Source organism: Pinus tabuliformis, chromosome 1_2, assembly GCF_031772625.1.
Source record: "Pinus tabuliformis cultivar Carrire ecotype Pingquan chromosome 1_2, CPIR1, whole genome shotgun sequence".
NCBI classification, from domain to species: domain Eukaryota; kingdom Viridiplantae; phylum Streptophyta; class Pinopsida; order Pinales; family Pinaceae; genus Pinus; species Pinus tabuliformis.
Genome location: NC_142298.1, coordinates 130,713,243 through 130,738,560, shown reverse-complemented (window position 1 = coordinate 130,738,560; position 25,318 = coordinate 130,713,243). Strand labels below are relative to the sequence as shown.

General features: G+C 40.7%; 1 protein-coding gene across 1 annotated transcript in view; it reads left to right on the top strand.

The window, feature by feature from the left end:
* LOC149204862 (malate dehydrogenase, mitochondrial-like) overlaps nt 1-25,318 on the top strand; it is a 59,505-nt gene that overhangs the window by 16,123 nt on the left and 18,064 nt on the right. Inside the window, exon 6 of the mRNA XM_089394810.1 lies at nt 3,923-4,040. Within this exon, the coding sequence (XP_089250936.1) occupies nt 3,923-4,040 (118 nt within the window). The remainder of the gene's footprint in view (nt 1-3,922; nt 4,041-25,318) is intronic.

The window sequence follows — 25,318 nt, the reverse complement described above, 5'->3', positions numbered from 1 at the left end:
CAGCTACAAGTTCAAGCCCTAGGGCCAACCCAAGGGCTGAATATTATCCTCTTTGGAGGCATGTTCAGAAGCTTCAAAAATGTGGAGGTGGTGGCTCATGGGAATGGCAATGTAATCTTTGCAATAATTTGTACAAGGGCTCCTACCCATGAGTAAAGGCACATCTTTTGCATGGAGGAGGATAGGGGGTTGCACAAAAACAACAGATCCATTGGCAAGGAGGGCATATCAAAGAGAGCAAGATGAGGTGGATGTTATTAAGAGAAGGCATGATGAGCTTACTCAAGCTACTCCTCAAGCTCCATCTAACATTGAGCCAAGGATTGTAGTTGAAGCAAGAAAGAGGAGAGCCGGTGCCACTCAACAACATGAACAACCAACACCCAAAAATACCAGAGGGGCATCCCCTTCAGTTCAGGATAGCAGAATTGCTAAATTGGTGAATGTGCAAGCGAGAGAAGAAACTGATTCCAGAGTGGCTAGGTGCATTTATGCATGTGGTATCCCATTCAATGTTGTTTGCTCTCCTTACTGGCAAGATATGATAAGGGCAATTAACAAAGCTCCTCAAGGGTACAAGGGGCCCAACTATGAGAAAGTCAGAACTCAGCTTCTCAAAAATGAGAAGGAGCTTGTGGAGGATATTTTATCACCAATTCGTTCTTCCTGGAGTAGCTCTGGGGTTACCATAGTCTCAAATGGATGGACAGATACAAGGCGCAGACCATTGATAAATATCATTGCCACTTCCCCCAAAGGAGCAATGTTTATCAAGGCAGAAGACTGCTCAGGAGAGGTAAAAGATGCACAGTTCATTGCTGATGTTATTATAAAAGCTATTGAACAAATAGGGCCTAACAAGGTGGTGCAAGTTATCACGGATAATGCACCAGTTTGCAAAGTTGCAGGTTTAATTATTGAGGGGAGGTATGACCACATCTTTTGGACACCATGCATTGTCCATAATCTGAATCTAATCTTAGAGGAGATTGACAACAAAGTTTCCTGGATAAAGGAAATCACAAGTTCTCCAACTCTTAAAGGATAACCTGGCTCTAGCACAAAATTGAATGAAACAACAGGCAAATCAACATCGCAATGAATTTTTTTTGATGTGGGCAATTAGGTATTTTTACGACTACAACCATACAAACAAATGTCCCTCAAGTAAGTTAAGAAGGATAATAAATTATCACCCAAGTACTATGGTCCTTACAAGGTGTTGCAAAAGATTGGTACTATGGCATACAAATTTTAGCTGCCTGCATCTTTGCGAGTACACCCAGTTTTCCATGTTTCATGTTTAAAGAAGGTTATAGGTGACAAATTTCTAGTTCAAACTATATTTCCTGAACTTGTCAAGGAAGGAAAAATCATATTGGAGCTTGAAGCAATCACAGAAACAAGAATCTGACAACTACGAAACAAATCAATTCTAGAGTATCTCATTAAGTGGAAGAACTTACTTGTTGAAGACTCCACATGGGTAGCCCCCACATTGTTATTGTTGTGCCCCATAAAAGCCCATTGTTGTTATTGTTTCGCCCTTACATTATTATTGTTATGTATGCCCTAATTATATTTTGACCCCTTAGACTCCTATATATACCAAGGAGGTCATGTCATTTGAATCATCCAAGAATTGTTCATTTATGTGATGTAAAAGGAGGTTGCCCCCTCAATGAGGCTTATTTTCAAGGTGTTGATCTATCTTTTTTGTTTTTGTTTTTGTTTTTGAGATCTGGCTACATAACAAAGTGTGTCAAGGCACAATTGGAGAGCATTAAAAGCTCATGGAAGTTTACAGGTTGCACAATTATCGCTGATGGGTGGACAAATTAGAGGGGCAGAACAATAATATATTTTGTTGTAGCTTTCCCTAAAGGAACCATGTTCCTAAGATCCATTAATGTATCTACACATGTAACTCATACACATTTGATTTTTACATTGTTGGCTGAGGTTGTGGAGGAAGTTGAGGTTGCAAATGTTGTCCAAGTAATCACAGACAACGCAACAAATTATGTGGTAGCTGGAAAGTTGCTTTATGCCAAATATCCCACCATTTTATGGACTCCTTGCGTTGCCCATTGCATAGACTTGATACTGAAGGACATTTGGAAGTTGGAGTGGGTGCAAGATGTTGTGCAAGAGTGCAAATAAATTACCAAGTATATTTATAACCATGCTTAGGTGTTGAACCTTACGAGGGAGTTCACAGAGAATGAGCTTAGTCGCCCAACTATCACACGGTTTGCTACAAACTTCCTTTCCCTCCAAAGCCTTTTGTATGAGTACCAAGCTTTGAGAAGAATGTTTTGTAGCCAACAATGGCTATTTTGAAAGATAGCACAAAAATAGAAGCATTGGCTGTGAAAACATCTTTCCTAGGTGATAGTTTGTGGGAGAAAGTCATTGAGGTTGTTAGCTTCACTGAGCCCCTTGTGAAAGTCTTGAGATTGATGGATGGAGAGAAACCTGCAATGGTATATATTTATGAGGGCATGGACAGAGCCAAAGAGTCCATCAAGACTTTCTACAAGGGTGATGGATCTAAATATCTCCCTTTATGAGAAATTATTGATTCCAGGTGGGATAGGCAACGACATGCACCATTGCATGCAGCGAGAGCATATCTCAACCCGAGCTTATTCTATAATGAGGGGTCTAACATTAAAAAAGATCCCGAGTTGATGAGATGTGTCATGATATGCATTGAGTTGGTGTTATCGGATCAAGATATTCAAGACAAAATCAACATGCAATGAGATATGTACAAGGAAGCATTTGGCATGTTTGGATTCAGCTCAAGTCAACGTCTCAACGACAAGAAAATGCCTTGTAAGTGCTTAGAACATAGCTTGTAATTTTGCTAGTTCTCTTTTATATGTTTGGCGTTGCAAAATAGATTTTACAACTCATTGGCGGATAGATTGTGGCTGTGAGGCACCACAATTACAAGAATTCGCCATCAAAGTTCTGAGTCAACCTTGTAGTGCTTCTGGTTGTGAGCGCAATTGGTCGGTATTTGAGCACATCCACAACAAAAAGAGAAACAAGTTGGAGCATGAGAGGTTGGAGAAGTTGGTTTTCATCTACTACAACCTTCGAATGTTCACAAAACAACTACAACCAAAGGATCTAGATCCAATTTTATTGGATAGTATTGATTTAGAGTCTGATTGGGTTGTGGAGGAGGAGTCCCCTGATTTGAGTTGGCTTGATGAAGAGATTGAGGATCTCTCTAGTTTTCCATCTCAAATGGAAACTCCAAATACACCTGCCTCACAGTTGCTTCAACCTTCCCATGTTGGCACTAGCTCCTCGAGGGCTTATTCTAGGCGTAGTCGTGCATGAGACTCAAGATTGTTATGAGACTATGACTTATCATTTATGACATATGTATTTGAATTTTGAACTTGCTACCATTTTTGATTTTGATTATGGAATCATGATTCCTTTTCCTATTCACTATCTAAATTTTTTGCTTACAAAAATCAAATATGTTATGTTGTACTATCATAGCTATGAGATGATGTTATGAATTATTGCATGTATTGGTTTTATAACTTATTAGGATTGGAAATATCATTAGTTTCTTTATTGTGCTTAAAATTTACCATGTTTTAAGTTGTTTTGTTTGTTTTTGTTTTTGTTTTTTTTTGTTTTTGTTTTTGTTTTTTTTGTTTTTTTTTTTGTTTTTTTTGTTTTTTTGTTTTTTTTTTTTTTAATTCTGTATTTTGCCAAGGCTTATACGAGTCGTTCCCGATTCTTATACGAGTTGCTGAGTCAATAGCCAGACAAGTCTTATACGAGGCCGAGTTGTGCAACATTGGTGTATGTTAATCAGTCTTATGTGCCCACAATGTGAAGAAGTTAGGACTAGCTAAGGTAACTTAATAACACTACCTTCATTGTGCAGGTATGCTGGAGCAATATTTGCTGACGCATGTTTAAAGGGTTTGAATGGAGTGCCTAATATTGTGGAATGTACATATGTTCAGTCAAACATTACTGAATTGCCTTTCTTTGCCTCAAAGGTAAGCAATTATTTTCCACCCCTCCGCCTCTTGAATTCAGGTTGTATTTTCTTTTATCATTTGTTGTATGTACTGTATTTGGTCTGTGTCCATTATTACTGTTCTGTTACGACTATCTAACTTTCTTGTTTTTGAGTGTATAATTGTAGAATTGAGAAATCCTACAATTTGTGAGTGAAAATTCTTTGTATTATGGTTTTGATTTTCAAAATATATCTCATTTCAAGTTGTGCTGCATTTTTTCTGTTAATATTTGAATAGGTTTTTATCCTGAATCATTGAATAAATTTTGACCAAAGAAAGCTTTACCATCACCTTTAGTTTTCCAAGTTTTTATTTATGGTGATAGTTCTGCTGATTGACAATTTGACACTGCAGCATGCCCTGTGCCGATGCCAGTAATCTGTTTTTTTATTTCTGTTCATTGTAAGCCGATATATAATCCATTAAAAGATTTGTCCCAGTGAGAGTTCTTGCTGCCTGAATCCATCATTTCTTTACATATTCCTATTGATGACTACATGTTTCCTTATGCACACAGGTACTGTTATTAGAATGCTAAATTCTGATCTATAGCATTGTTTGTATAGTGTCTTGTTTGGTGGATGATGTGATTTGGCCATAGTGTTCTTCTTGACATTGGAGTTTCTGACCTTCATTTTATGGCAGTATGCAAGTTTCTTGCTAATGATCTACTATTTGTAGAGAGTTTTTAGTATGTACATGGGAGCATTGTGTTATATTCTGAGAAGGAACATAGAAACTCCCATCCTATTATATTTTCTTTGGTGATGTTTCTGCTGATTGGTATCTGATCCTATAGCAAGTAATCTGATTGTTTGTTCACTACAACCCTATACATAATATACTAAGAGTGTTTTTTAATTAGTTTCCCCACTGTAGCTGCGCTATCCTCTGTAATTGTTGATGCACAGAAGTATTATTAATAGAATGTTGATATATAGGTAGTTCTGCTTTTTATCTTGTTTCAATGAACTGAAATGGTGTTTTCAGTGTTAATATACTTGATTCTTGTGTTAGTATAGCAATACTTCCTGAATCTGTAGCTGCTGGACTTATGTTCATGGCAGAATTTGTCAATGGCTTAATATCAGTATTGCAAACATCTTGATTTTATCGCGAAATCGTGATATTTTGGCCTAGCAGTTGTGTGCCGATTTTTACTGATATTTTGGTGATATCTTAAATTTACCGATGTTTGCAACATTGCTTAATATATCTAAAAGATATTTATGCTTCACATTCCATGGGGGGGTATTGAAATTAAAGGAAAAGCCTTTATGGAATTATTTAATTAAAAATACTATTCTGTTTCTTGTGGTACTGTCAAAAGGTGCAACTAGGCGCTAATTCCCCTTCCTAGAAGCCCCTCCTTTGATGGCTCATCACTCCATTAGACTACCCTTAATGGCATCCTCCTTCACCTCAAAAATCAGAATTTTTGGAGGCTGGTGGTTTCTCTTTCCTTTGGCCGCAGAATTCTAGACTGTTTTGACCCTCCCTTGACCAGATTGGGAGGCCACACTAATTGGATGTTTGACCGATTTATCTGGATGCTGTTTTCCTGGGATTTGACCTAGTTTGACTTGACTGGTTAGGGTATATTGACTGCTGTTGACTGATCTCGGAATTGCAGACTTTGACAGATCAGATTGGGCTTCTTGTTTTGGCCAACTTCATTGGATAAGCCAATACTAAATTGGATTTTCTCTCTCTGCTGGACATTTGGTATTGTTAATTTTAGGTATGTTCTATGCTTAGAGCAATTTATTTCAATTTTCACAGTTAGCTCAATATCTTTTCCAGATTAGCAATCACATCAGCATTAAAGTAAACTGCAGATAGAACATAAACATAAATCGCAGAAGACAAGCCAAGACAAGAGGACGCAAGATGTGGCGCTAGCCAGGGACAAACCCCAATGTGGGGAAACCCTTGATCAATTATTCTTATATGTTCTTCAATAGTTCAGCAGAGAGAGATAGTACATTTACAACAGAGGTCAACACTTTGACTTATCCAAATAAGAGCATAGATCATCTCTAAGAAGATGATATATGAGATCAGTTGAAGACATGTTGCTTCAACTCATTCTCCAAGGTGACTCCTTCACCTATCATTGTGCTGCACCTCACCGTGCTGCACCCATCATCATAATGCTGGACTTCATGACCATGCTGTACACATCATACTGCTGCACCATGCTTGCTGCTATCCCATGTGACTTTGCTGCAACATGCTAGTCGCTGCTGTCCTATGTGGCATACCGCTGTTCCACTGTTCATTCCAAGTTTGCTTGCTGTCCCATGTATCTTTGCTATGTAGCCTGCTGTCCCATGCATCTTTGCAGCACTATGTAGCCTTGCTCTCCCATGCATTTTAGCTGCACTAGTCACCTTGCTGTCCCATACATTTTAGCAGCGCTATGTAGCCTGCTGTCCCATTTACTTTGCTGCACTAGTTAGCAGCACCATGTAGCCCAGCTGTCCTATTTACTTTGCTGCTGTCCACAACACTGCTGTTCCAATGTTGCCTTTACTGCTGCTTATATGGTGACTGGTTAGGGCATCTGGCAGCCCTTACACACCCAGCTATCCGTCCACAAACAGTAGCATATTGCTTCTATTCTCCTCGGCCTGGTTGCTTGCCTATTGTGCTCTTAACCGTCTTGTCCCCACGCTGTCCCTACAGCCCTTTCATGCTGTCTAGGGCAGCCTCCACGCTGTCCCTTTGACCTTTCACATCAATGTCCTCCTTCTTGAGCTGCCTTAGGATAGCTTCGTTAGGGCTGCCTTTAGGTCTTAGTGAGGGCTGCCTTTAGGTCTGCGTTAGGGAAACCTTTAGGTCTGCGTAAGGGCAGCCTTTAGGTCTGTGTTTTAGTAAGGACCAACGTATAGGTTTAGGGCTCCTTCTTGATAGCGTTAGGGCTTTTCTTCATGACTGCGTCCTTTAGATTAGGGCAACGTATTTCTTCTTGACTACGGCTAGGGCAACCTCTTATACTCCAACGTCTACGGCTTCTACTCCTAGATTTCTCTTCCACTAAAACCCAAGACAAGTGGAGAGAAATCAAGATAGAAGTGTGTGTGTGAAATGACTCTCAAGTCATCTCCTTTTATACTAAAATGTTGACCACATGTGGGGTTTATTTGGTTGCTGGCCAACCTTGACGAATTGTCTTATAACAAAAATAAATTCATAACTCCATGAATACTTATCGGATTTGAATGATCTTTAGATCAATCCTAACCTCTTGATGAGAGGGATCCAAGAAAAATATCAACTGCCATAAATGAGATGACCCACATGGAGTTTGGCCCTAGTTGCCAATTTTAACACTCCCTCTCAACTAGGGAGAACTCCATCCGCTGATCCATATGTCCGACTGTACTATTTCTGCCATCAGTGCCATGCACTGCTCTGCTCTGCTGAACCATGAAGAAGAAGAATTGATCGAGAATGTCTCATACCATTCTCGACTGACCCGAAGTCAGTGTTATTGATCCCAGATCAATATCACAAGAGTGTCTCAAACCACTCATACTGATCCCAGATCAATGGAGGTCATCCTAGCATAGGGAGTACGATAGATACAACGATGCATCCATCGATAGTACTACTATGGTCCCTAACCCCATTTCCCTGCTCATTGGCCAGATGAGAGGTACTTCCCATGAGTCCCAGATTGCATGGGTAGGATGCCTCGACAGGAGAGCCATTCATCCTGTCCCAAAGTTGCCACGGGGTATCACAGGTGAAGGCTGAACCATTCACCCTGTACACAACGCACCATTAGAGGAGGGTGAGTCCCCCTATGGTCGCTTGTTGCTCCAATAAGTACCCCAAGCCCCCTGGATCTCCCAGAGCTCAATGCATGCATCATGCAGGACCCTCATAAGTAGGTCTCTCAGCGACTCCAAGTCGTTTGGGAAAGTCATAAATTTGACCTTGCCCTGGGGCTTTGACAGAATGTCTGTGACCTATACATCAGTCTCAATGCGATAGAGACTCCTCGCTCATCGACGTACCATATCCCAGATAAGGTAGTATCTAATGTCTATATACTGGAGCAATCATAGAATACGGGATTCCTCAACAATCGAATCCCCCCCCTTGGTTGACACAGAGGATCCCGGTGGTATCCATCATGTGTACAAACAACTTATTGAAGAGCTTCCACAACCAGGTAGCTTCACACGAGATCATACTCGTAGCTATGTATTCGGTCTCAGCAGTGCTTATAGCAATCGACTTCTGCTTCCTGCTCATCCAGGATATCGAACAGAACCCAAAGAGAACCAACACTCGGAAGTGCTCTTGCGATCCTCCACACTGCCTGCCTAGTCAGCATTCGAATAATCATGCAACTTTATATTTCCGGCAGTGTATCTCAATCCATGAGAGATTGTGCCCTGAAGATATCTCAGAAGATTCTTGGCACCAATCTAGTGTGGCTCAACCATATATGAGCTCACCATGCTAATTGCAAAACATATATCCGGACGGAAGTTCACCAAGAACATCAATGCAAATGAGTTTATGAAACTCAGAGGCATTTCCCAAATCTGGTCCGACATCACCACCATATAACTTCTGAAAGTTAAGCTCCATCGAGGTAGTCGCGGGCTTGCTGTTCACCATTTCAAATCTGGAATCCAACTCCCTCTTACTTCTGCAAATGAGAGGGTCTGCACCTGTCAGAAATAGGTCGTCCTCAGAAGGTGCCGGTATGAGAGGTCTATCATCCACAACCTTCGAGCAATGGTTTGGATCAGCTTCACTTATAGTGAATCTCAGCTTCATCAGACAGCTATCAATCCTCTCATACTGTTAGGATATTCCGACACATAGGAAATAGTTAAGTACAACTTGGTCTAGTATAGAGTTAGGTAAAGTGTGTTTCTTTACCGTTGTACATTTTGTAACTTACAATCCGACGGTCACGATATGTAGTGATCCGACGGTTCATTCTCTCCTCGGTATTACCGACACTTGATCCGTGGCTTGACACCTGATTGGTCCATGAATTCTATTTAAAGCGCATGGAGGGTCATTTGTAGGGTAATCCGTGCATGAGAGAAGCTTATGTAAATTTTCATTCTTTGATTAATAAATTGCCTGAAGTGGCCGCGTTGGCTTAGGCCGTGGATTGTTTCCCTCTTTGAGGGTTTTAATCACGTCAAAAATACTGGTGTATTGATCTGTGATCTGGTTGTGAGCGGTGTCCTTTTGGTGTTCTTTCTGAGGAACTTACCCTGTAAATTCCTACATGGTATCAGAGCTATTTGAGGGCCGCGTCCGTTGGTGATCCAAATCTGAAGCCGGTAGAACTGCATCCGACTGCCGTTTCCTAGATCTGCTGTTTCTGACTGCTTTCGGGCCGAGAGGACTGCTCTGTTGTGTTCGGAGCATCTGTTCCAGTGAGGAACCCCTTTCGTTTCACGCGAAAAGGTTTCCAGTAGCCCTAGTTGCGTCATTTTTAAAATCTGGAGGTATACATTGTTTATTTGCAGTTTACTGTTATTTTCTCTCTGCTTATTTCGGTTTCGGTTTATTTAGCTTTTTTTTAATCGGATCTATACCTTTCATTTCTGCGTATGCTCTTTGCCCTGCGACTCTGTGCGATCTGGGCAAATCAGAAACAGAAAGGAAGGATTTTTCTCATGCGTATGCTCTTTTCCCTGCACCTTGGTGTGATCTCGGAAAATCATAAACATTGAGAAAAATATTTAGTTTTTCGGCTAAAGCTAACTTTGAGCCGCAAGGTTCAATTTTTGAAAATATTTAGTTTTTTGGGTAAAGCTAACTTCGAGCCGTAAGGTTCGTTTTCTTTGCATGTTCGTGTTGGGTTTTGTGTTTTTTGTTTTGTAGGGAAAAAGAGCTTTCTCAAAGCAAACACGCAACCCAAAGCCCCCCCCCTCTCTCTCTCTCTCTCAATTTTTTTGTATAGATCAATTGGTTCAAAGCTATTTTAAGAGAGTAGAGGTCTTGGGTTCAAGTCTCCATTTTGTGGGGGCGGACTTTTTTATTTCCGCACATTCCCGCACTTCGTCGGCAACTTCAACAACTTTTTTTCAAAAAGCCATAACTTCTTCATCCGGAAGCCTTTTTCAGAGCCGTTTTTTTTAAACCAGCCTAATTTTTCGAGATCTATCCATTGGAACACTTACTTTCAGCATCTTCAGCTTCAGTTTCTGTTGAAATGGAGAGTCAACACCAAGTTACCCTTGACATCACCAACTACTTCCAATGGTTGTCCTACATGGAGGATTTACTTAGAAGTAAAGGTCTCTACCGAATAGCCACAGGCCAAGAAAAGAAACCGAAAGATGAAGACAAGGCTGCTAAATGGGAAAATAGACAAGATCAAGCACGTGGTTTGATAGGGATGTCTATTTCTCCAGATCTTAGATTCCATATTGCAGAACTTGAAACTCCTCATGAAGCAATGGAACAAATCAATAAATTTTTTGGGATTAAAAATGAAATTAGAGTCCATCAACTTGAAAATGAGTTGCTTACATTGGACCCTAATAATTTTTCTTGCATTGAAGATTTCTTGTCTAAGTTCAAGACCCTTAAATATCTTTTGGAAGGTGTTAAGGTTAAGAAAGAAGATAGTAACCTTATTTATTCCATCCTTACTAAGTTGGGACCAGCCTACTCTGTATTTGTTTCCACCTTCCATTCTACAAGAGAAGCCTTCATTTCTCAAGGAAAAGACTACAAGCCCCCTTCCTTTGACTCTTTTTGTGATTCTTTAATAAGAGAACAAGAAAAACTCTTACACCTTGGTCTTCTTAATCTTCCAAGAAAGCGTTAGCCGCCTAGCAGCAACCAAATTCAAAGAATCCTAAGAAGTCATATCCTAAAAAGAATGGTCCTAAACCAAACAAGGGTCCTAAGCAATTTCAGCCCCAAAATGAAAAATCATTTCAACAAAAGGATAAGATAAATAAAAACAAAGGGAAGAAGACTGATAGACATTGCAATTTTTGTAATCTAGATGGCCACTTAGAATCAAAATGCTTTAAAAAGATGGAAGCCTTGGAAGCAGCAATGAAGAAGCATAACATCCATTTGGGGCAATCTTCAACTTCAACTTCATCTTCAGGAATGGCACTTTCTGCATGTGGTTGTCAAGCATCTCGGTCTGGCTATGCATTAAATGTATCTTCTTCTTCTCATTCTCATGAGTGGCTCATTGATTCTGGAGCTTCTTATCACATGGCCAAAAACAAAGCCATGTTTTCTTCTTTAAATGATTGTAACACCAAAAATATATATGTTGGTGATGATAGATCTCTTAATGTTGTAGGGACTGGAACTGTTCATCTAGACAATGGTCAGTTTAATGATGTATTATGTGTTCCAACCTTATCCTGCAACCTTCTATCTGTATATCAGATAACTCATTCAGGTGAAGGTAAAATCGTTGAATTTTCACCTCATGATGTTGTAATCAAGGACTTAAAAGATCCTAAACAGATTTTGGCTACTGGCATTGCTGATGATTCTACAAGGTTGTATAAGTTTCACAACTTTGGGTCATCAAATCTTCCCTCAGTATTTGTTGCTCATAACGATGAAGTGAGCAAACTTTGGCATGAGCGATTTGGTCACTTAAACTATCGCTCCCTTCAGCATCTATGTAAAGAAAATATGGTGACAGGTCTTCCTATGGTATCTTGCAGAGATGGTGTTTGTTCCGGATGTGTACTCGGAAAACATCATCGGGACAGTTTTGAAAAACGTGCCTCTTGGCACGCCTCAGCCCCTTTACAGCTTGTGCATAGTGATTTATGTGGTCCACTTCCAGTTGTGTCATTCTCTGGTTGCAAGTACTTCTTAACTTTCATTGATGATTTCTCTAGACGCACTTGGGTATACTTCTTAAAACTCAAGAGTGAAGTATTTAACACTTTTTTGGCCTTCAAGGCCTTTGTTGAAAAACAATCTGGACATCAAATTCTTAAGTTAAGATCTGATAATGGTGGAGAATATGTTAAAAACACATTCATCAACTATTGCACTGAGAATGGAATTCAAATGCAACATACTGTTCCATATACTCCACAACAAAATGGTGTAGCTGAAAGGAAGAATCACACCTTAAAGGAAATGGCTAATTGTATGCTACAATCTAAAGGACTTGGTCTTAGTTTTTGGGCAGAAGCAATTAACTGTGCAAATTACATAATAAATCGCACTCCTACTAAGGCTTTAAAGAATATCACTCCAGAAGAAACATGGAGCTCAATCAAACCAGATGTAAGTCACTTTCGTGTTTTTGGAAGTGAAGCGTGGGCCCATATTCCAGATTTCTTAAGTCCGACTACACTTTGGTGTGATAATCAAAGTGCCATTCAGCTATGTGAAGATCCAGTTCAACATCAGCGCAGCAAACACCTTGAACTGCACATGCACTTCATCAGAAAGCTCATTCACGACCATGTTCTTGAAGTGCAATATTGTTCAACAGATGATCAAGTTGCAGACATCTTCACAAAGACTCTCACAGAGGCGAAGTTCACTAAACTTCGATTTATGGTTGGAGTTCAGGAAGTTGTCACTAAGGGGGGATAGGCTCTAGTGCCTCCTTCCTTCTCCTATTGTGTCATATTTGTAAATCCTTCAATCCTATCCCAAGTTGTTCTTAAGGGGGATGTTAGGATATTCCAACACATAGGAAATAGTTAAGTACAACTTGGTCTAGTATAGAGTTAGGTATAGAGTTAGGTAAAGTGTGTTTCTTTACCGTTGTACATTTTGTAACTTACAATCCGACGATCACGATATGTAGTGATCCGACGGTTCATTCTCTCCTCGGTATTACCGACACTTGATCCGTGGCTTGACACCCGATTGGTCCATGAATTCTATTTAAAGCGCATGGAGGGTCATTTGTAGGGTAATCCGTGCATGAGAGAAGCTTATGTAAATTTTCATTCTTTGATTAATAAATTGCCTGAAGTGGCCGCGTTGGCTCAGGCCGTGGACTGTTTCCCTCTTTGAGGGTTTTAACCACGTCAAAAATACTGGTGTATTGATCTGTGATCTGGTTGTGAGCGGTGTTCTTTTGGTGTTCTTTCTGAGGAACTTACCCTGTAAATTCCTACACATACTATGCTCGGGGTGTTTTGCTTCAAGCCATAGAGGTCTTTCGTCCACTTGAGATTTCTGATCATGAATCTCAAACTCGGGTTGTTCCAAACCCGTGGACCTGTTACATGAGGGGAATAGTCCCCTTGTAAGATTTTCCTTTCGTACATCTTAGACATGTACCTTCATGCTCTTCTTGAATTCAGGTATCCAAGTCACCATCTGACTCACATCGGGTAGGGCCCCATAAGTAGACGCACGAAGATGAGATGTGACAACTAACATGGTCCCCAATGGACTTCCAACAACTTGATACAACCTTGAACTCAAAAGTATTGAAAATTCCATTTTCAAATACGTACCTTTCCATCGATGAATGCCACCCTGAAACCTTTGACTTCCATTGCCAAAATGGACACCAGGTTCTTCTTGTGATCAAGTACACAAAAGAGAATTTTGTAAATGAATCGAGTTACACTCATTCAATTGAGGGGTAACATTCCCTACACCCTTTCCGGGATAGGTGGCATCGGCTCCAAGTATAATCCCGCGATTGTTTCCATCTCTACTAAATTAGAGAGAGCACCCTTCTATTCGATGAAGTGCTTTGAAGCACTACAATCTATAAGCTTGATTCCCAAAGAATCTAAAGGAGAAGGCCAATGCAAGATAATGCTTCTTTATCTTATAAGGAACAACATTTGATTCTTCATACCTGGGGTTCCTTGCTTTCTTTGAAGAGTCGGCCGTTTCCTTGATGACCCGCATTACCTGTCATTCCTTTGATCATTGAAGATGTCCCTGGAATGATTGTTATCATCATCAAGTGATGTGTCCCTGCCATTCGGACACTCCTTCGCATAATGGCCGAACTTATTTACAAATAAGGCATCTGCCTTTCCTTCCACCCTTAGATCCAGACTTCCCAATGAAGTGATCTTTAGGTAGGCCATTAGAAGCTTCCGTTGTGCCATTCTGATAATATTCTCTGCTTCAATTTCACCCTTGGTGAATTTGAAGAGGGATGAGGAATCCATTGATCCTTTTGTCCTTTCCCAACTGTCTTCGGTTATTGCTCTTTCACTCTTGCTTGGGCAATATCTTCACCTCAGCTCAATATTTTTTCTAGATTAGCAATCACATCAACATTAAAGTAAACTGCAGATAGAACATAAACATAAATCGCAGAAGACAAGCCAAGACAAGAGGACACAAGATGTGGCGCTAGCCAGGGACAAACCCCAATGTGGGGAAACCCTTGATCAATTCTTCTTATATGTTCTTCAATAGTTCAGCAGAGAGAGAGAGAGAGAGAGAGAGATAATACATTTACAATAGAAGTCAACACTTTGACTTATCCAAATAAGAGCATAGATCATCTCTAAGAAGATGATACATGAGATCAGTTGAAGACATGTTGCTTCAACTGATTCTCCAAGGTGACTCCTTCACCTATCATTGTGCTGCATCTCATCATCATGCTGCACCTCACCGTGCTGCACCATGCTGCACCCATCATCATAATGCTGGACCTCATGACCATGCTGTACACATCATACTGCTGCACCATGCTTGCTATGTTGCACCATGCTTGCCTTGCTGTCCATGCTTGCTGCTGTCCCATGTGCCTTTGCTGTAACATGCTAGTCACTGCTGTCCTATGTGGCATACAACTGTCCCACTGTTCATTCCAAGTTTGCTTGCTGTCCCATGCATCTTTGCTATGTAGCCTGCTGTCCCATGCATCTTTGCAGCACTATGTAGCCTTGCTGTCCCATGCATTTTAGCTGCACTAGTCACCTTGTTGTCCCATACATTTACTTTGCTGCACTAGTTAGCAGCACCATGTAATCTAGCTGTCCTATAGCCCAGCGGTCGTATTTACTTTGCTGCTGTCCACAACACTGTTGTTCCAATGCTGCCTTTACTGTTGCTTATATGGTGACTGGTTAGGGCATCTGGCAACCCTTACACACCCAACTATCCGTCCACAAACAATAGCTTATTGCTTCTATTCTCCTCGATCTGGTTGCTTTCCTATTGTGCTCTTAACCGTCCTGTCCCCACGCTGTCCCTACAGCCCTTTCACGCTGTCTAGGGTAGCCTCCACGCTGCCCCTTTGACCCTTCACATTAGCATCCTCCTTCTTGAGCTGCCTTAGGATAGCTTCGTTCGGGCTGCCTTTAGGTCTTAGTGAGGGCAGCCTTTAGGTCTGTGTTTTAGTAAGGACCGACGTATAGGTTTAGGGCTCCTTCTTGATAGCGTTAAGGCTTTTCTTCATGATTGCGTTCTCTATATTAGGGCAGCGTATTTCTTCTTGACTGTGGCTAGGGCAACCTCTTATCCTCCAACGTCTAGGGCTTCCACTCCTAGATTTCTCTTCCATTAAAACCTAAGACAAGTGGAGAGAAATCAAGATAAAAGTGTGTGTGTGAAATGACTCTCAAGTCATCTCCTTTTATACTAAAACGTTGAGCACATGTGGTGTTTATTTGGTTGTTGGCCGACCTTGACGAATTGTCTTATAACACAAATAAATTCATAACTCCATAATACTTATCAGAGTCGGATGATCTTTAGATCAATCCTCTACCTCTCGATGAGAGGGATCCAAGAAAAATATTAGCTGCCATAAATAAGATGACCCACATGGAGTTGGCCCTAGTTGCCAATTTTAATAGATATTGATCAATAAGAAGGATTGATTGGGTTTTCCCCCTTGTGGGGTTTTGCGCTGGGATTAGCCTAAATCTCTGTGTTCATTGTCTTGGCTTGTCTTCTTGTGCATATTGTTGATGATGTTCTATCTACTATTACTGTCAATAATGATTTAAACTAAATGCCAAGTGATTGTTACTCAAATCTATTGTGAATGTTGTTGGAATCTGAAGTGGAATTACTATTGGGCTAATAAGAGATTGAAGTAATTCTTGCAAACATAGAACATACCATAAAAATTAACATGGTATCATAGCTAAGGTGAAGACAAAGCCCAAGGAAGAAGTAAGCAATCATTGTTGGAATACTTGACTAGTTAGGGCATATTGATTGATCTCAGAATTGCAGACTTTGATAGATCAAATTGGGCTTCTTGTTTTGGCCAACTTTATTGGTCAAGTCAATACTAAATTGGATTTTCTCTCTCTGCTGGACATTTGATATTGATCAATAAGAAGGATTGATTGGGTTAGCCCCCTTGTGGGGTTTTGCCCCGGGATTAGCCTAAACCTCTGTGTTCATTGTCTTGGCTTGTCTTCTTGTGCATATTGTTGATGATGTTCTATCTACAATTACTGTCAATAATGATTTAAAGTAAATGCCAAGTGATTGTTACTCAAATCTATTGTGATTGCTGTTGGATTTTGAAGTGGAATTACTATTGGGCTAATAAGAGATGGAAGTAATTCTTGCAAACATAGAACATACTATAAAAATTAACATGGTATTAGAGCTAAGGTGAAGACAAAGCCCAAGGAAGAAGTAAGCAATCACTGTTGGAATACTTGCTGCTGCAAAACAAGGACTGTTGGACAAGTCTCCATGACTGCTACCTCTTATTTCAAAACTGAGGATAAGCTCAATGACAAATCAGATTATCATGCCTGGAGATGACTCTTGATTTGACCTTGGAGGAACATGAAGTGTTGGATTATGTGCAAGGGAAAGTGGTGGAGCCTCCTTCACCTGGTGTTGCTAGAACGAAGTATAGAAAAGGTGAGGTCAAAGCTAAGAAAATCTTAGTTGATTCCATTAAAAAACATTTAATCTCTTATATTTCTAATTTGGGAACTTCAAAGGAAATGTATGATAAATTGATTGGGATGTTTAAAGTCAACAATGCAAATCAAATCTTCTTTCTCAAGAACAAGTTGAGGGATATCAAGATGGACAAAGGGGAGTCTATACAAGCTTACTTCATGAGAATAACTCAAGTAAATAATGATTTGCTATCTATTGGAGAAGTTACTGCTAACAAGGAACTCACCCTCATTGCTCTTGGAGGTCTTTCAAGGCCATGGGAAACATTTGTCACCACCATTCTCAACAATGACAGGATACCTGGTTTTGATGAGCTATTGGCTAGATGCACTTAAGAGGAAATGAGGATGACAGAGAGAGATAAGTCTTTAAATGGAAGTGAATCTATTGCTTTCTCTGCACATGCTAGAAGGAGAAATGATGTTGGTCCATCTAATTCAAGAAAGCAAGGTCAAGGATCTAAGAAGGGATTCAAAGGAAAAAGCAAAGGAAGATGCTACAATTGCGACAAGTTTGGCCACTGTTACTGCTCAAACTAGCAGGGTTCCTAAAAGGGGATCCTAGAGGGGCAACTCCTAGGTCAAGGGCAACAATGGAGCAATAGTATTAAAGTTGGCAACTAGGGCCAAACTCCATGTGGGTCATCTTATTTATGGCAACTGATATTTTTCTTGGATCCCTCTCATCGAGAGGTGTAAGATTGATCTAAAGATCATCCGATTCCGATAAGTATTCATGGAGTTATGAATTTATTTGTGTTATAAGACAATTCGTCAAGGTCGGCCAACAACCAAATAAACCCCACATGTGCTCAATGTTTTAGTATAAAAGGAGATGACTTGAGAGTCATTTTACACACTTTGATTTCTCTCCACTTGTCTTGGGTTTTAGTGGAAGAGAAATCTAGGAGTGGAAGCCCTAGACATTGGAGGAAAAGAGGTTGCCCTAGACGTAGATGGAAGGCAGCCCTAGACGCAGACTAAAGGCTGCCCTAACGCAGACCTAAAGGCAGCCCTAAATGATGGTCTAATCCAACCCTAACTGATAGTCTAATACAACCCTAAACGATGGTCTAATTCAGCCCCAACCGCAGTCAAACAAGAGAGTCTTAGCCGCAGCATGAAGGGTCAAAAGGGACAGCGTGTAGGCTGCCCTAGACAGCGTGAAGGGTTGTGTGGACAACAGAGTCTTAGCCGTCGTATAAAGGGTCAAAGGAACAACGAAGAGGTTGCCCTAGACAGCGTGAAGGAGCTGTAGGGACAGCGTGGCCCTAATCGCAGTTAAACAAGCCAAAAGGAATAACATAGGTGTGGAGGGTTATTCCCTTGGAGAACTGCAGCCTTTAGAAGGCTGTCCTGCTGAATTGTATGGAGAATAAGGGCTGTAGGGTGATGCCCTAACCTGTGATGCAGTACAATAGTGCAGCGTGGTGAAACAACAGATGGTAAGCATGGCAAGAATGGAGCTGCAAGGGACAGTTGTATAATAAATGGGACAACAAAAGAATGCTAAGGCAAGACAACAGTTGTGACATGGCCTATGTTGCGGGGGAGTGCCCCCCCCTGAACCCGCTCTTGAATCGCGCTCCGGGCGGGAGCGGCTCGGGAGCGCGCTCCCTCAAAAAAATTTGCGTTCCCTGGTCTGTTAGGAAGTGATATAGGGAGCGATCGCTCCGGCGCTCCCGAAGCGATTTTTAACGCTCGGCAGCGATCGCTCCCCGATCACTCCTGGGCATTAAAAATCGCTCCGGGAGCGATTCGAGCCGGGACGGGAGTGGTTCGGCGGAAAAAAAATCCGCGGACTCGAAAAATAAAAAAAAAAATTAATTTTTTTTTTGGGTTTTAAAAGCCCAATGGGCCAAAAAAATTCATTCTAACTTCATTGAGCTTGAGTTTGGAGCTGGAGCAAGAGCAAAGGAGCGAAGAGCAAGTGCTGAGGAGCGAGGAGCAAGTGCCAAGGAGCGAGGAGCAAGCCTGTAGAGGTAAGTAACTTAGTAATTTAGTTAGTTTAGCTGGTTAAATAGTAATTTAGTTAATTTAATTTAACTGTTTGAGTTTAAAAATCATGTATTTAAATTAAATTAATTAATCCCAATAAATTAAATTAATTTGCAGATTCAAGAATCAAAACCCTACAAACATCAAACACCATGGACCTGGCTATATTTATTGGCATTTTCCTCTTCCTGGTCCCTTTTACGGTTATTATGGTGCTGGAGAGTAGGAAACGGAGGGGGCCCCAAACTGAAGAGGGGGATGAAGAAGCCGGAGAAAGTCAAATGGGTGAAAACCCCGATGAGGAGGAGCTGGAGGAGGGTGAACATGACCCTCAAAAAACTAAACAAGTCCAAACTCCATTGTGGAAATATGTTCACAGGGCTGAAACAGGGAGAGGGGGTGGAACCACTAAATTTCATTGCCCCCATTGCAACACTGATTACACAGGTTCATACACCCGTGCTAGAAGACACCTCTGCGGGAAAAGGCCATGGGGTGGAGAGAAACAAATAGGGATCAAAACTTGTACAACGGTGTCAACAACGGATAGAGCCAAATACATAAGGGAAGAGGAGGAAGCCCAATACAGAGCAAAAAAATCAAGGGGTTTCTTTGAACCAAGCTCACAATCACAAAGAACTCCTTCAGCATCCTCCCAAGGCAGTGGATATGGACATGGAGGCACAGGGTCATCATCTTTAAGGCGTAGAACCATATCAGATTTCCTTGATGAGGGGTGTAGGAATGATGTGGATTCAAAAGTTTACAGGTTTCTCTATGCATGTGGGATACCATTCAATGTTATACGCTCACCTTATTGGCACGAAATGGTTTCTGCCATAAATGATGCCCCTAAAGGATACAAGAGCCCTGGGTATGACAAGGCAAGAACCGTTGGCCTTGATCATGAAAAAGCAAAAATATCACATTCTTTGAATAAAATGACAAGTTCTTGGACTGACCATGGGGTGTCCATTGTATCTGATGGATGGACAAATGTAAAAGGCAAGCCATTGATAAGTGTTCTTGCTGTGTTTGTTAGTGGTCCCATCTTTCTAGCTGCACATGATTACTCAGACAAGTTCAAGACCGCCATCAACATTGCAGAAGCATTACTTGAAACAATTGAGCGTATTGGCCCATACAATGTCATCGAAGTCATCACTGATAATGCTCCTAATTGTAAGGCAGCGGGAGCAATTATTGAGGATAAATACCCCAACATATTTTGGTCTGGATGTTTGGTTCACACATTGAACCTTCTGTTGCATGATATTGTCAAAAACAAAAATGAACAATACCAATGGATTGGTAATTTGTACAAGAAAGGCAAACAAATGATAAAATTTATTCCAAATCATAGCAATACCCATGGCCTTTTCCGCAGTCACTCGAGATTGGAGTTGCTGAAGATTGCGAAGACTAGATTTGATAGCTATTACCTCACCTTTAGGCGCCTTTTGAAGGTAAGAGAGGCATTAGCTAGCATGGTATCAAGTCCACATTGGCAGGTGTTAAAGGAAAGGGCTACAAATGTAGCTGACATGGCAGGTTTTGAAATGGTGGAGGAGGCTGCTCTTGATGGGCAGTTTTGGACAAGTGTGAGGCAGGTATTGGATTTCACCAAGCCAATTTATCACATGATTCGGTTTGCAGATACAGACAAACCAGTGATTGGCGAGGTGTATGAGCAAATGGATACCATGTTGGGGGAAATAAAAGACATTGTTCATAATAGAGATCCCAACTTGTACAAACTGATTCATGATTGTGTGTGTGAACGGTGGAATAGGCTTAACCTTCCACTACATTGCTTGGCGTATATCCTTACGCCAAAATACTACTCTACATCTTGGTTGGGCCAACCTGCAGCAGGGGGTGGGGTTAGGACCAAACCCCATTTAGATCCAGAGGTAACTAAAGGATATTTGGAAGCATTAGAAAAGTTGGTACCTGACAGGGAGGAATGTGCAGCTGTGCGCCTTGAAATAGGCAGATACTTCAGTGGCAATGGTTTGTATGGTAACTTCCATGCAATGGATGACAAAGATAAATTTGAATCTCTCACATGGTGGGAAACATATGGCGGCCACGGACTTTTGCCAAAATTGGCAAAAAAAGTTCTTTCACAGGTTGTAAATTCTTCTTCTGCAGAGAGGTGTTGGAGCACCTACAGCTATATACATAATGTGAAAAGAAACAGACTCAATGAAAACCGAGCAGAAAGCTTGGTTTATGTGCACTACAACTTGAGGTTGTTGAGTCATTACTGTGATCGGGCTAATGAGGATCCCACATATAAAAATTTGGGACAATCACCCAGAGGATGACAATTTGGAGGATGGCATTGTACATATTGAAGAACTAGAAGAGGAACTTGTAAGGGATGAAAATGAAGCAGCTGCAGCAGCCATGCCACCTCCACCTCCACCATCCAGTAGTAGTGCTCGAGGTCCGAGTCTTGTTCCTTTGCTGTCGCCACCTCCATCTACACCCTCGCGTGGAGGTTCTAGTTCTGGTCGTCGGTCTGTGCGGGAGACTCCTAGAAGACCACCACGACCTGCTTATACTCCTGGAGACTCTCGTGGCAAGGGCCACATGTAGATTTACAGTTTACTTGTCTTTTTTAGTTTCTATTAGACTTTAGTTTTCATAATTGTTGAGTTTTGAGTCCTTGACTCTTGACTCTTTCATATCATAATGATATTTTTTGTAAACATTATATCTCTGTGACAATGAAAATTTGAAGTTTGAAGTTGGGCCTTGGCAATTATAACTCATTGGTAATGATTGTGAATTATGAATATGATGCTTTGTGAAAGACTAAAGCTGTTTCATTTCATCTCATTATTCATGTTTCATTTTATAAATTTTTAACATTTCATATCATGTTAACAGTTAGAAGTTAGGACTTAGAAATATCTTCGATATTACTTCTTGTAATGGTTAAACTTAGCTTACAAGTACAACTTTGGTGATCAATGATGATAAATGTTATTGAATTTTCAATTCTGAAAGCTTGAAGTTGAAACTTTAAGATTGAATTTGATGAATCATGATTTATAAGACTCAATATGTTGCAGTTGTAATATGTATTTTACTAACTTGTGGACATGGTTGATGACGATTATAATTTCTAGATGATTGATGTGATATGGTTCAGTGATCAATCTATGTTTTTTTTATGTTTTTTATGTCTAATTCATCATTCTACATGTTTTTGTTGACATATATGTGTCAAAAATTAAAAAATATAAAATATATATATATTTTTAAAAAATCGCTCCCGGATTCGCTCCCAAACCGGGAGCTTCTGAAAATGGTCGCTCCCGCTCCCCGCTCCCGCTCCCGCTCCCAAGTAACATTGGACATGGCAACAAAGGTACATGGTGCTGCAACCTCATTGGATAGCAGCAAGCATGGACAATAGCAAGGTATGTTAAGATGCATGGGACAACAAGCATAGTGCTGCTAACATGTATGGGACAACAACAAGGTATGTTAAGATGCATGGGACAACAAGCATAGTGCTGCTAACATGTATGGGACAACAACAAGGTATGTTAAGATGCATGGGACAGCAGCAAGGTATGTTAAGATGCATGGAACAACAAGCATAATGCTGCTAAGACACATGGACAACAGCAAGGTATGCTTAGACATATGGGACAACTGCTAGGTATGGCAAGGCTAAGTGGGACAACAGTTGTGACATGGCAGAAGGCACATGGTACAACAACAAGCGTGGTACAACAACTAGCATGGACTAGCATGGACAACATGGCTATCATGAATAGCATGGATAACAACAAGAAGCATGGTACTGCAAGCACATGAGACATGTTGTATGACAACATGGTTCAACAATGGCATATGGGACAACAGTGCAACATAAGGTACAACAGTCATGAGGTCCAACATTGTGATGATGGGTGCAGCATGGTGCAACACGGTGAGGTGCAGCATGATGACGAGATGCAGCACGATGATAGGTGAAGGAGTCACCTTGGAGAATCAGTTGAAGCAACATGTCTTCAACTGATCTCATGCATCATCTTCTTAGAGATGATCTATGCTGTTATCTAGATAAGTCAAAGTGTTGACTTGTATTGTAAATATACTATCTCTCTCTCTTTGCTGAACTATTGAAGAACATATAAGAAGAATTGATCAAGGGTTTCCCTGCATTGGGGTTTGTCCTTGGCTAGCGCCACATCTTGTGTCCTCTTGTCTTGGCTTGTCTTCTGCGATTTATGTTTATGTTCTATTTACAGTTTACTTTAATGCTGATGTGATTGCTAATCTGGAAAAGGTATTGAGCTAACTGTGAAAATTGAAATAAATTGCTTTAAGCATAAAACATACCTAAAATTAACAAGGGCAACTGCTAGGTCAAGGGCAAAAATGCAACAATAGCCCACGGTCACCTCAACTAAAGCTCCCTACTTTTTACGAACTTACACCGATGACAAGAGACCCGGTATGACGGGAATAACCTAGATGAATTGGTCAATAAAGGGAAAAGAGTGATTCCTTAAGAGGCCTATTCACAAGAGAGGCTCAATATATGGCTTTGCTTGCCCAGGAGGCAAGATGAAAGGCTCTCTAAGAAGGGCCAAGAGGGTCTTAGGGGCTAGGTTTAGGGAATGAAACTTCTTGAGGAGGGACCTAGTCCTAAAAACCCTTATGAAGACTTGGTTTCCAAATGGTCTTTGAAGAATTACCTTCCAAAAGTTATGGGACCACACAGGACCAAGTGGACCCCAAGTTAGGTCAAGGGGATAGGATTGAGCAACCAATGATGTGCTTGACCTAATTAGGGAGGAGAAGGGGATCAAAGAAAGAATTTTCAATGAAAGGTAATGCAATGATCCCAATGAGGTCACTAGCCAAGGGAAACCTAGGGAAAGAAACAGTCCTTGAGCTAGGGCTTGTAATATCTTGAGATCTCACCGTTGGATTTGCTTCAAATTTGGAGGACTTATAGATCAAACTCTAGCGTAGTTGTGGACCAAATATCGAAATATTTGGATGGCTAGATTGTGAGATAAGTGATGCCATAGGTGACCTATGTAGGCTAGGCTTAGAAAGAAAGGGAGAATGTGAAAAAAATATGCTTTAAGGTGATCACCTATGGAGGACTAGTGCCTATTCATTTGGGAGAAATGGAGTCAAGAAAATTTCAATGATTAGGACGATTTCATTTAGTCAAGGAGGCCTCTAGAATAATTTTTCATGACAATTAGGGCAGGAGGAAAATTGCTTCAAGGTATTTATACTTCAATGTGCAATATGTGACGACTTATTGAGATAAATTTCAATGAAATATCTCTAGGAACATTCACTTATTCAAACATGGCCCATAACATGATGCAACACTAATAAAAGACAAATTTATACCCTTTCACCAAAGAAACGCAACAAAATTTCGGCCTAGTATAGCAAAAATCCTAGCATCATTTATGTGACATAGAAAAGAATAACAAAATAACATTAAAAGAGCACTTACATGTAAGAACAAGTATATCCAATCATTATCATATGCCAATATAGAAGCTCCAAGACAAAAATGAAGATATCTAAACATCAAAATTCATCCATCCATCCAATTTCGTCCTCCAAAAAGAATAGTGAAAATCTCTTAAGAGAGAATGATCAATCCAAGTGATGATGAGAGAATGAATCAACTCATCATCTATTTATACAATGTTTAATGAATTTGATTTAGCTTATTTTGGCCTAATTGAGCCCCTAGAATAAAATAATGTGCAATATAACAATTACTTTTGGTGAGAAGCCCACCAAATAGCTCAATAATACATGAATAAGCCTCTCAAGAGGGTCGAATGGTCAACTAAGTGAGTCGTTGGGCCTTTGAGGAGGCTTAATGAAGTCCAAAGGGTGCCATGATGTAGAAATGGACTCCCAACATAGTGGACAAGGGGTTGGCCCCTTGTTTTCCAAGCAAAAACCTGTGGTGCTCCCAAGTGGGTGTGGGGGGAACAAGGTCATCCTCATGGGTCTCCAAATGGATCGAAAGTGTTTGTAGACCATCTGTAAGGGCTGTAATGATGGCATAAACCTTGCCTCTGTAGTGGGGAACAATCTTCTGGGCTCTGGAACATCTACCAAGTGTATGGTGCATCTGTGGAGCCGACTGGGCATGGTGAACTAGGTGCATGATCCTCGTCCAAAAGGTGGGATAGTAGCCATCAACAAACACTGTTGGGGATCCATGAAGTAATCTCGGCTATGGTGGAGGTCCATATGTTAATTTTTGGTATGTTCTATGCTTAAGAGAAATTTACTTCAAAATTCTTTTCTTCGCCCAATATCAATTTGCAGATTAGCAATTACATCAACATGATAGTAAAATGCAGATAGAACATTAACATAAAC